At 39.5% G+C, this 12,734-nt stretch overlaps 1 protein-coding gene and 1 long non-coding RNA gene across 2 annotated transcripts in view; one reads left to right on the forward strand and one right to left on the reverse strand.

Moving 5' to 3' along the window:
• The window catches only part of bag6l (BCL2 associated athanogene 6, like), a 40,674-nt gene extending 36,394 nt beyond the window's left edge, over positions 1–4,280 (forward strand). Inside the window, exons 24-25 of the mRNA XM_042434777.1 lie at positions 713–859; positions 2,238–4,280. Coding sequence (XP_042290711.1) covers positions 713–859; positions 2,238–2,336 — 246 coding nt within the window. The 3' untranslated portion in view covers positions 2,337–4,280. The remainder of the gene's footprint in view (positions 1–712; positions 860–2,237) is intronic.
• A 2,113-nt stretch (positions 4,281–6,393) lies between these two features.
• On the reverse strand, positions 6,394–7,102 carry LOC121913333. The gene is made up of 2 exons (XR_006100301.1): positions 7,063–7,102; positions 6,394–6,984 (listed from the first exon to the last, which is right to left on the reverse strand). It is a non-coding gene; the product is annotated as an uncharacterized LOC121913333 (long non-coding RNA).
• Between the last annotated feature and the right edge of the window lie 5,632 nt (positions 7,103–12,734).

The following is a 12,734-nucleotide window of genomic DNA, read 5'->3' on the forward strand; positions in this document are numbered from 1 at the left end:
TCAATTGACTAATTGTTGCAGTTCTAAAAAAATGGATTGATTGTTGACAATAGCTTAAAAGCAAAAATGGAACCGAGTTGTTAGAAGGAGGAGCAAGGCTAGTAGTTTTTCCCTGCTTCCACTCTTTGTGCAAAACTAGGCTGAACAGATCTAGGTCTTATCTCTGTACTGGACACACAGAGATGAAACTAATACCCATCTGAAGCATGTTCTGTAAGAAGACAAATATGCATACAATCTGAAATGTTCCCTTTAAAGCCCTTGAAGACTCATATTTTTCTATGACAGGAAATAGTCATGACTAAATGAGCAAAAACATTTTTAAGTTTATAAGAGTTTATAAGGCACAAACTCAGCTAATCAGCTTCACCAGGATTATGTGGGTATAATTTAATCAGATTTGATTGGCAACATAAACCAACAACCCACAACTGTCATCAGATTTTGATTTAAATGTTGCTAAATCTCAGTTGGTGCATTGAAGTACCTGACATTACATTTTTCCTGTCTACTTCAAACAATGAGTTGAATATAGCCCAAAGAAATTGAAATTGATGAAATAACCACAACTGTTGTCATTTTGGTAGAAACTAGTGTGGTCATGTAGGAATCATTCATAGGAAGAAGATTTGAGGTTTTCAGGGCCTTTAGGGATGTTGACATTCATTCAGTGTTGTCCATGAGAAGGGTGACAGTATGTTTCTATCTTTAGATGACACAGTGTGAAGGACCACACCTTTCCCTGTCAGACGCAGTGAGTCGAGCTGCTCGCTCTGCAGGTGTCCTGCCAGTCACTGCTCCAAACAGCCTGCAGGGGGAGCTGGAGAGGCCGGAGCTGCAGGAAGCATACACTAACCAGGTAGAGCATGTTCCCCTTCTTTATACATTACTTACACATAAAGACACTGAAGACAGGTGACATTTTATTAACAATTTTCATGACACTCAAATGATTAATATAGTTTTTATCATTTCATCACAATGAAAGGAGCAGCTTTACATGTTAAATTTTATTTACTAGTCATAGGGGGTACTAAGCTTGTGAAAAGTGTCATCTGGGAAAATAACCCTGATGATGTCACCATTATGTCGCTCGGGCTTGAAGACTACAAATTAAGAACAGGAAACCTGTGTTACAAACTAGGTATGAGGAGTTTGAAAGGTGTGGGCATTTACCAGGGAGGTAGGTCTAAATAAAGATTTTATCCAGCTGCATTGTGGGAAATTATGGATTAAGCGTATTTTCTTAAGCGTATCTTTTATTTCTTGCATTCTTTTTTCAATCTGTCACCCTCAACATTATGAAAGTTCAAAACTAAATCACCAGAAAGAACCTTTAAATTGACTAAATTGAATAAATCTGTTTATGCAGTGTTTATTTATGTAATTATGTTTCATACATTTTAGTGCCTAAATGCCAAACTACCCTCAAATGTAATGATCAAATGTTATGTTTTTCTGGTTCTACTACTGCACATATTTAGTGGGCCGCACAGCGCGGAAGCAAACCCAGAAGCGAGAAAACTTTTTTGGCTTATACATCAGGCAAGCAATTTTCATTTGACTGAATAGGCACTGTCTTTAAGTCCAGTTTCCTGTTCCTATAGTACATCCATGAGCATGATGAGCTGCAACATAACTTCCAGTTAACTTAACTGCCAATCCTTTGTGAATATAGCTGTGTCTTTGTTTTATTTCTATCTGCATACCAGGAGAAATCTGTGTTTTAGAATTAGTAGTATTGGTGCAGTTTACAGTGAGAGGGAAATATCTGATTATGATAAGCCAACAATGTTATTTGGTCGTTTAGTCTAATGTTATTGGTTTAGTAATTTGAGGTTTAGTGTATTTTTTCTGTAGAGATGAGAACTCCAGCAACACTTGCCTTCATCAGGGTGTATTTTTCTGTGAAATGTAAAGTGTTAGGTCAGATATGTTGACCATATTCCATATTACCTTCTTTTATTCTTCTAAATGGCTCAGTTATTGGCACACTAAGGTTAGCTTTGTTAGGTTCATTCAGCTAGCTTACACAACAGTTCCACCTGCAGTTATTAGCTTTAAATATTTAGTAACAATTCATCTCTATGTTAGAGCTAGTCTTCTGTGGTTCAACCGGTTTTAATTTAGTTATGTGTAAATCTGAACTGATGTTATTCCTGTGCTAAGTTTGAAATAATGGAAAGTATTTTACTTAGGTCTTGTGTTTGTTCTCTCTCTCTCTCTCCTCCTGCCAGGTAAAGAGTGACATCAAAGAGCGTGTGAGAGACGATCCAGACTACAACTCCCAGCGATTCCCCAACACACACCGAGCTTTCTCCATAGAAGACTCCTAATCCTCTACAACTGCATGTCACAGAGGAGCAAGATCCAGAAGAGGATCTGCACACACTACATGTAGCATGGAACCATGGAACCATGGATCATGTAGTGTGGTAACATCCTATTCCAAACATGACCTGGAGGGAGTACAGCCAGTGGTTTCACTGAATCATTCCTCCTCTGACATCACCTGGTGTAGTTTGGTAAAAATGGAAAAACCTGCAGACTGTCGACCTTCCATGGAACATGGTTTAAAGATTGTGAGCTACTTGAGCTTCCTCATGCATACAAATTCCCTCTGCATTCTGAGAAACTAATGAAATCAGTTAGTGACGCACTGAATATAAGAGATGATCTGACACAAGCAGGTCATTACAGAAGAGGACTGGGGCCACATGGAAGAATAAGATCTGGATCAATCTCAAAATTCTGAGAATGATGTCAGAACTCTTGGAAGTAAAATCAGAATTGTAAAACTGTCAAAATTCTCCAAAAGTCCAAATTATGAGAATAACGACACACACTGTTGAGAAAAAACTCAAAATACTGGAGAAAAATGTCCAAGTCAGATATTCTTCTTTGATACAATTTTAATCCTCTTGTGTAGGTCTGCAGCACTCTGAGCATTGTAGCTTAAAATATGACATAATATAGAGTATTAAGGCCACTGTTAGGAAAAAAATTTGAGATCTTGAAAATAATGTAATGTTTTGAGAAAAAAGCAACAAATACAAAATACAAATATTGTTTGGATAGTTCTCACAGTTCGTGAGTTATTGGCCAAAACGTATAATAATTGACCACATAGTGGCGCTGTTGCTCCCGTTTTTTTTTTTTAATATGTTAAGCATTTCCACATGGGACACCTGTCCATGAAGTTCGAACACTTCAGCACTTTTAGTTTTTGAGATATGAACTTTCAAACATTGCTCCCATAGACTTTCCATTATAAATTTTAATACTTTAAAAAATTATATAAAATCACTTAAACATGTTACAATAAGAAGAGTAATAGCATACATCTCCTCATGGAGATGTACGTTTTGACGTATAAACAAAGTTTGTATGACAAATTGTACAGAAGTAGTTAGATTCCAAAAAATGGCAAAATAATAAATAGGCCTAAATAATAAAGAGCGAAGATAACATTCACAGCTCTCACACAGTAAAGAGCAAAGATAACAAAGTAATTTTCTAACAAATATTTACTATTTCAACAAAAAAGTCATAATATGAGAAAAAATATTTAGTTTCATCAAAGTGAGAGCAGCAGCATACATGGACAGTCAGGAAAAGATCAAACATGCACATGAAATGTAATCTACCCAATTTAATCACAACACATGACATCTGGTGTGTTCAGCAATATAACAACTTTTTTCTTGAAATACTGTGACTATATTCTCATGACTTTTTTGCGTAAATATGAATTTATTATTGCAACAACTTTTTTCTTAAAATACTATAACTTCATCCTCAAAATCTGATTTTTTCCCAGCAGTGGTCCTGATACTCTGACATTGAGCAGTTATATCATATGTTGCAAATTTAGTTGCATTATATATCTGTATACAGCTAAACTGTATATGTGCTAATTGTACATAGTAAATAATGTGACAGTGTCATAAGGTTTTGTCAGTGTCAGTCTGGTGACTAGTGTTGCTTGTCATGTCAGATTTTTATTTTTAGCATCATTCCTTTAGATATCACAATGAATCAAAGATGATTAGTTCATTTGTATTTTAGGGCATTATCTGTCTAAACATGATATTTCAGTGATGTGGTCTTTAACTATGTTCAACTGCAGTATAATATTCTGTCACTGTCTGGATGAGGCTGTGCTGATGGTAGAAGTGTGTTATGTTTGTCGGCGAGCACAGCTGTAGTTAGTGGAGGTTTGTCAAACTGTGAATGGTCAGTCTGTGAGCATCACTGAAATAAATGAACTTCTAAATCAACGTTTCTGAGCTCCTTTATTTACAAAACATCTTTGGTTTACACTTACACTTTACACATTGGTTCCCAACATAAAAATCATAACATATATTAGCAATAATGAAGCCAGCAAGCCAAAATATTCAAGTGTGAGAACAGATCAAGTTTCAGACTGAGCTTTGCAAAATGAACATTTTACATCAATATCAAATATAACTTCGGTCATGTAATACTTAACTGGATAGCATTTGTGAATAATCTTATGTCCCCCTTTGCTCCTCAGTCACTAATATGGGTATTAGTTTGACCCTCACCTGACTTTTGATGACTATATAAGACATCTGTGTAAAACCTCTTTCTACCATCTCAAAAACATCTGTAAACTCTCTAAACCTTTCAGATGCATAGGAACTTTCCCATGCCCTTATCCCTGGCAGGAGAATCTAGAAGTTCCAGTACATTCAGTACAGTTCTGCCAGGATCCTGATGAAAGTGCAAAAACACCAACACATAACACCAATTCTGTTTCCATTGCACTGGTTCCCTGTCTGCTTCAGGGTTGACTACTAAGTCCCACTACTCACATAAAAATCCATCAACGGACATGCACCTCCCTACCTAAAGGAAATGATGATACCCAGACCTCCACCCACACCCTCAGATCTGCCAGCAGCTTGGTCCTCCGGGCCCCCACTACTAAGCTGTACATCATGGGGCCCCCAGTACTAAGCCATGGGGGATAGAGCCTTCTCTTCTGCTGCACCATGCTTTTGGAAGAGCCTTTCTAACCATCAGAGGGCAGAATATACCCTAGACTCCTTTAAAACAGGCTTAAAAACCTTTCTATTCAGAAGACTCTTATTGCTATTTTCTTTATGTTCTGTGTTCTACATTATTAATACTGTAGAAATGCAAGGAAATGGTACAGCAGACAGAAGACACATCACGCTGACTTCCTTTTGAATCAAAAGATGTTTTTTTTTCTTCATGAGCCAAAAGGCTTCTCCTTTCTTCTTCTGTGTTTCAGTGCGTCTCAGCTCCTTCGGGAAAATATGACGCTGCACAGCTGCGTCTCCTATAAAATCATCACGTCAGATTTTCACAAACTAAATAAGCAACATTTTATTTAGACATATTCTGCAGGCTAAAGCTGTTTTTATTGTTCCTTTATGTCGGTTCTGTTCGTTCAGTAATTAACGTGTTTAAATTGTCTATTTGGGTCTTATTCTGTGACAGCCAGACGCTGCTATAGATCTATAATCAAATGATACACATTGGAGCAGTTATCAGCTGTTTTCCTTCCAGCTATCAATATGTATAAATTATTAAGTAACAGTGTAAAGTATTAATTAATTGTATGAATGAATTTTAAGTTTAAACTTTAGAATTTAAACTGTTACTTAATAAGTTCTACACATTTAGAGCTGACTTCTACATATTTGACATTTAGGGTGAAGTGCGTCATGAATAGTTGTGTCTCCTCAAAATGATGCTGGAGTGAGCAAGGACCATAGACTGTAGGGCGAGGACGTCCCGTTTGGTGAATTAAGTTCCTCCGTCCTCGTGAAGAGATGGGAGTGAGGGAAGCGAGGTGATGTTGGCGTAATGAAAAGCACCCTATGACCTCCCCAGCAACCTCCTCAACAGCAACTGTACTATGTGCCCCATCAGGTAGAACATGTGTGCCTTAGGTCACACTGGTGATGCTCAACATACTATGAAGTGATGATTATGAGGTAGAAATGTATCACTATTGTTTTTAGTACTATGGCTGATCTGCATAACAGCTACAGTTCATGTGGCTATAAGAAGTGACAGAGGTAAATAACACTGACAGCTCTGTTTGCTGTACAGTTTGATGTGTCGTCACATTCAGTTTATGAATGTTTCTGCCCTTGTTTTTGTCTTGAAATTATGTAAACTTTTTTGTGAGAGATGTACACGGATAAGTGAATGTTTAAATGTTTTAATGTTTTGTGAATGTGAATTATTGCTGTTATAATGACAGGTAATAATTTCAAATATTTTCATGTTGGAGTTACACAGTCAGGAACATTTGAGATGCTATTTGATAGTTGAGATGAGACAGTTGAGTGTGATTTTTGCGCTGCTGAATAAGACTGCTGAGACTTTAAATTGATTCTAAAATTAAGTCTGGCTTGTTTACTTAAAGAACATATTTCTGCCAACAGAACACACATGGACACAATAGAGAGAGAATCATAGTCATAATCACTGTCATTGTCCCCCACTCCCATTACATCAGGTGGGGAACAATGATATAATATGATGCGATTTGTTGTAAGATTCCATGTTATATTCTGTTTGAATAAGGGTTGCTATAATTCAACAGGTTATGCTGTAAGTGATGTCGGTGTATGGTTTTTAAAAGTCTTGCTCCATGTGCCCCTTTTTAATTTTGAGCACCTGCCCCTCTAAAGGTGTCTGCACAGCCCTGGCAAGGAGGATTTCTGTTGTTTTTGTGCCTGCCAGCAGCTCTTTCTCCTGCGGACAGTTGCAGATGGACAGATTTCCTCCAGCAGGCCAGTGCTGCTGTTAGCTGCTGTTCGCTGCTGGGGGGGGGGCACAGAGAAGCAGAACAGCAACAACAACAACAACAACAACAACAGATACAAGACTAGCAGCAACAAACAGCAACCACAGCAGGAACAACTGGTGACGGACAGAAGAAGGACGTCAACATGTCAGCATGGCCTATTGGGTTTCCTGCAGATGAGAAAGCACAAAGAACTCAGAGGAAGAAGTCAAGTTAGTGACATGCATTAATGGTAAAAGAAAACATACAGACGGAGAAGAGGAGAGGAGTTCAGTGCATCGATGGATGTCCCCCGGCAGTCTAGTCTTATAGCAGCACAACTAAGGGCTGGTCCAAGGCGAGCTTGGTCGGCCCTAACTATAAGCTTTATCAAAAAGGAAAGTTTTAAGCCTACTCTTAAACATAGAGACGGTGTCTGCCCCCCAGACCAAATCTGGAAGATGGTTCCTCAAGAGAGGAGCCTGATAGCTGAAGGCTCTGCCTCCCATTCTACTTTTGGCGACTGTAGGAACCACCAGTAACCCTGCATTCTGGGAGCACAGTGCTCTAGTGGGGAAATAGGGTACTATGAGCTCTTGTAAGATATAATAGTGCCTGACCGTTAAGGGCTTTGTATGTGAGGAGAAGGATTTTAAATTCAATTCTTGATTTTACTGGAAGCCAATGCAGCAAAGCTAAGATGGGGGAATGTGATCTCTTTTTCTAGTTTTAATCAGTACATGTGCAGCTGCATTCTGGATCAGCTGGAGAGTCTTTAGAGACTTGTTAGGGCAGCCTGATAATAAGGAATTGCAATAATCCAACCTAGAAGTAACAAATGCATGGACTATTTTTTCTGCATCTTGTTGAGACAGGATGTGCCTGATTTTTGCAATATTATGTAAGTGAAAAAAGGCAGTCCTTGAAACTTGTTTTATGTGGGAGTTAAAGGACATATCCTGATCAAAAAGAACCCCCAGATTCCTTACGGTGGTGCTGGAGGCCAGGGTAATGCCATCTAGATTAGCTAAATCATTAGATAATGTGTTTCTAAGGTGTTTAGGGCCAAACACAATAACTTCAGTTTTGTCTGAGTTTAGTAGCAGAAAATTGCAGGTCATCCAGGTCTTTATGTCCTTAAGGCATGCTTGGAGTCTAGTTAGCTGATTGGTTTCATCAGGCTTCATTGATAAATATATTTGGGTATCATCTGCATAGCAATGAAAATTTATGGAGTGTTTCCAAATAATATTAACTAAAGGAAGCATATACAAGGTGAATAGTATTGGTCCAAGAGCAGAACCTTGTGGAACTCCGTGTCTAACTTTTGCTTTCATGGAGGATTCATCATTAACATGTACAAACTGAAATCGATCTGATAAATAGGACTTAAACCAGCTTAATGCAGTTCCTTTAATGCTAATTAAATGTTCTAGTCTCTGTAATAGGATTTGATGATCAATTGTGTCAAATGCGGCACTAAGATCTAACAAGACAAGTACAGAGACAAGTCCTTTGTCTGATGCAGTCAGGGGGTCATTTGTGACCAGAGGTCGCCTTTACCGAATATTTTCCGTCATTGACTGAATTTTTTTTAACAATGACGGAAAAATCTGAATGTCGTCCGTCATTTTGACAGATTACACTGAGATAAACCATAACTTTAAGTAATTCACACCCCTGTCCAGTTGGTGGCGAGTGTGCATATTAATTAGCTATTATCTAGTCTTGTCTCGTCTTTGGCCTTACGTGCACGACCTCGTTGTCTCGCTGGCTTTAGCCATTGCTAGGAACTAATGTTAATATGTCCTCCATCCAACCTCTTGTGAACTTGACCCTAGCTAGCCAAGAGGACTTGATGAATGGGCCAGGTGAGGTGGAGACGAAATTCAATGAGGCTTTACAAGACGGAAGATTCAGTGGCATCACACTCACACAGGCAGGCGCGCAGACCCTTTCAATTTTGCGCACAGAGTACATCGCGGAAGTAACTAAATCGATCAAAAAAAGATTCCCTTCAGAGCATCTTGGCATCACCGCTGACCCCGACACCATACTCAACGCTTCTCGTTATCCGGGTGCTGACAGCGCGTTGAAGAGCCAAAGACTGGATGCTTTGGAGCGCGTCTGTGACCACTACGGGTCACAAAGAGGTGCAGCTGCACCACTGGTGCACAAAGAGCGCATGCTGCAGGATTTCCTCCCGGTGAAGCGAGTGCTAGCTGGATCGGGAAGTCCCACATTCATAGAGTCTTGCCAACTTCTGATCACTTCCCTGGGAGAAATTAAAAATTTGGTTGAAGTGGTGCTGGTAATTCCAGTCTCCAGTGTCGCAGCAAACGCAAAATCTAATGACAATCGCCGCTGCAGCGATGTCCCTTGATGTGTTTGATTACGCACGAGCGAGGACCCAGTTTAAGTCCATGTGGACCAGGAGGAAGGTTTGAGTTCAGGCTAGTCTACAGCAGGTCAATTTAGTTTAAGTCAGTTAAATTCTTGTAAGTCGTTTGTTCATATTTTAATAGCAAGGGTCTAACGTTGTAAATTTGCATTGTTCATATTTGCCTTTTAAGGCTCAATGGCCACTGTGTTTTTAGCGGCCCCGCTGTCACTGCGGGAAAAAAATGTGGTGTTAACATGAGAAGTGACCGCACTTCAGTGTCTGTTCATCTTTGCTCTCCATAAATAAATAAATGCATACTGTGTAAGCTTGTTCTATATATTAATGATTAAAAATGAAAATGAATGAGTGAAAACAAAAGCTATTAAATAGGCCTATGTGTTATTATCATAGAAAATTAAAATTAAAATGACGGGTAATAATAGATGATGACGGAATTTTTACGACCCTGTCCGTCAAAATGACGGACAATGAGAAACTCTAATGCGACCACTGTTTGTGACCTTCACCAGTGCTGTCTCTGTGCTATGATGCACTCTAAATCCTGCCTGAAAATATTCAAATCTTCATATATTTGAATATTTTCAGTCAGGATTTAGACATTTAGGGCATTAGATTTACGGCACAGTGCTGGTGGAGGTGGGTGTTATCGTTCAACCATATAAATTTAATGACGTAGAGAACTCGGTGAACTCTACATCAGCATTGGTCGTGCCTTTTCCGGGCTGATTTTAAACCCATGAAATGCTAATTTTTATAAATTTGGTGTCAATGTAACTGTTGTTAATTAACACCAGCAATGATGTTTCATCACAGTACAGTCATATAATTTAGTTTACAGCTCAAATAACACAGAATTTATCCATAAGGCTGCTTCATTAAAAACAATTCCACTGTATAAAGCTAGAATCTGTGTCTAACAACAGCCCTGTATAGATGTGTAGCAGAACACAGAACATTAATTACCATCAGAACCTGACCGATCTGGTGTTGATGAAGTTGTCACTGTTGTGCATTGTGCGTAAATGTGCACATCATTCCCAATTTATAGTTGCTCCACTCACTATAAAAATAATTTTACAGATCTTATAATACATCCACGGCCTGTATGCGTTGTTATGGGCAGCGTTACCTCCACTGCTCCACATTACGTTCTGTTACATTAAAATACCAGTTTTGAGGAACAGAAATATGCTGGGCTATGCTCAAAACATTCAGGCTGAAGCAGTGGCAGCCCACAGGACCTACAGGACGGCTGCTTTTCACTGTTGCTGAACATGAACACAAACAAGACACAACAGGTTTTCTGTGAATGATAGACATCCAGTGCCTTTTGGAGTCAGTTTAATTCTGAATATTTAGGAGAACAAATCAACTTTCTTTCAGCTTCTGGGGGAATCAGATGTCCAGTCAATTACAAATATTGGGGGGGGGGGGGGGGGGGGGGGGGGGGGGGGGGGCATTTCCATGTTTCATATGAGGTCTAAACTGTGTTCAATTCAATTCAGTTTTACTTATATAGTGTTGAGGGATGGTTGGTTTATATATCATAACACAAATGTTAATTAAAGACTGGACTCAGGCTAGTTTTGTATCAAGACAAAGGCTGCATAATGAGAAATTGCTGGCAAATCGGCAACTCCCTGTGTAGGAATGTTTTTAGAGCCTATCCCTCTGCTGACAGTCATACTCAAGATTTACTGGCTAGGGATAAATACTCATTTTACAACTAATGATTTTCGCATTAACCTCCGTAGTGCAAAACCCCTCACGCTAGAGGCCTCTATAAATCTTGCCTCTGGGATAGGGTTGCTTAGAATGTTGGAACAAAGTTATACCTGACACTAAAGTTAGAGGAGTCTCAGAAAAGTGATGAATGCATTGAGCATTTGTTTGGACAATGGAAAACAGTATGCCAGTTTGATCAATTAGCCCTAGTGGCAGAGTTCCTTGACACTGATATACCCTCCCAAGAGATATGGTTTGCTGAGATATGCTATGCTTTGATTTTCTCTTGAAATATGGCACAGTCATTAACTTTGGGGACAGAATCTGTAGAGTATTGAGGACAGTATTGCTGTTGGTAGTCCCTTGAAGATTCTGATATTGCCCCAAACTGTTGCTATGCAGTCTGACACAGTGATTCCTCCCACATAGTGAGGCCATTATTTCAGGGCTGGTTCAGAATGGGTTTTGTGAACATGCTGAGGGTTTTCTGGAGCCAGCTACATCCTAATCCAGCCACTGTGATGTTTTGGTGGCCCACGTTGTTTGCAAGGTGGAAAATGAGGCAGTATCCATACAGGTAATCAATGTTACAAAGGCCAGTTTCTTTAAAGAAAGGGATGAGGGTGGGGACCCTATTTACTGATATTGAAGTGGAAAGGGCAGGCCTGAATTGGAGGGGGATGGTGAGGGGAAACTAGTATCATCTTGGTCTGTAGATGCCCTTTTGGCACAGTTTGGGCTTAAGGAAAAAGGGATGGGGTCCTCAGAATTTTTTGCAGCGAAATCTCCCTGTTGAGTACAGGTGATACAGATTTAGGCAGGACTCACTTGACTTGCATCAGATAAATACTAGTGATGCAAGGCCAGTTAAACTGCCTCCCCGTCATATTCTTATCCATCTGCAAAAAGGTAGCAGACCACATCAAGCAAATTCAGGAAAACGACATTACCCAGCCCTCATGTAGTCCTTCGGCAGCTCCTGTAGTCCTTGTTAGAAAACAGGATGGTAGCCTTTGGTTTTGTGTGGATTACCACAAAGTTAATGATCTGACTCAGAAAGATGCATATCCTCTACCTTGAATAGATGATGCCCTTGACAGTTTGAATAATGCTTGTTGGTTCTCCACTCTTTATCAAGCCAGTGGGTTTTGGCAAGTTGAAGGTGACCCAAAAAATTGGCATAAGACTTCCTTTATCACCTGTCAAGCCCTGTTTTTATTCAGTGTTCTCAGTTTTGGATTATATAATTCCCTCAGTAGTACAGATTGATGGACCTTGTCCTTGCTAATTTACAGTCGACCACATGCCTTTTTTTATTTAGACGATATTGTGTTTGAGTGCACTTTTCAAGAGCATTTGCTTTGGTTGGATGAGGTTCTTTCCAAGGTGTGCCATGCAAATCTCAAAATTAAACCCTCTAAGTGCAACCTGTTTGCAAGCCAAGTTCAATATCTGGGCCATGTAATCTCAGCAGAAGGGGTTGGTGTAGACCCCACTAAAAAACAGTGTATTCAGGAATTGCTAGTCCCTAAAACCCAGACAGAGGTAAAAAGTTTTGTGGGGCCAGTATCCTATTATAGATGTTTTGTGGAGGGATTTGCTGAAATTGCATGGCCCTTACACCAACTAACCGAGAAAGGGAGTTGCTTTAAATGGACAGTCTTGTCAGCAGGCCTTCAACCAGCTTATTCCAGATGAAACGGCGTTTCAAGAGTATCTAATCTCCAAGTGAAACAGGATAGACAGGCAGGATGTAACGTTGGGGGTAATTTGATTTAAACGTTGAAAAGTGAGCGTGTCATAATGAATCTT

The sequence above is a fragment of the Thunnus maccoyii genome, chromosome 15, assembly GCF_910596095.1.
Source record: "Thunnus maccoyii chromosome 15, fThuMac1.1, whole genome shotgun sequence".
NCBI classification, from domain to species: domain Eukaryota; kingdom Metazoa; phylum Chordata; class Actinopteri; order Scombriformes; family Scombridae; genus Thunnus; species Thunnus maccoyii.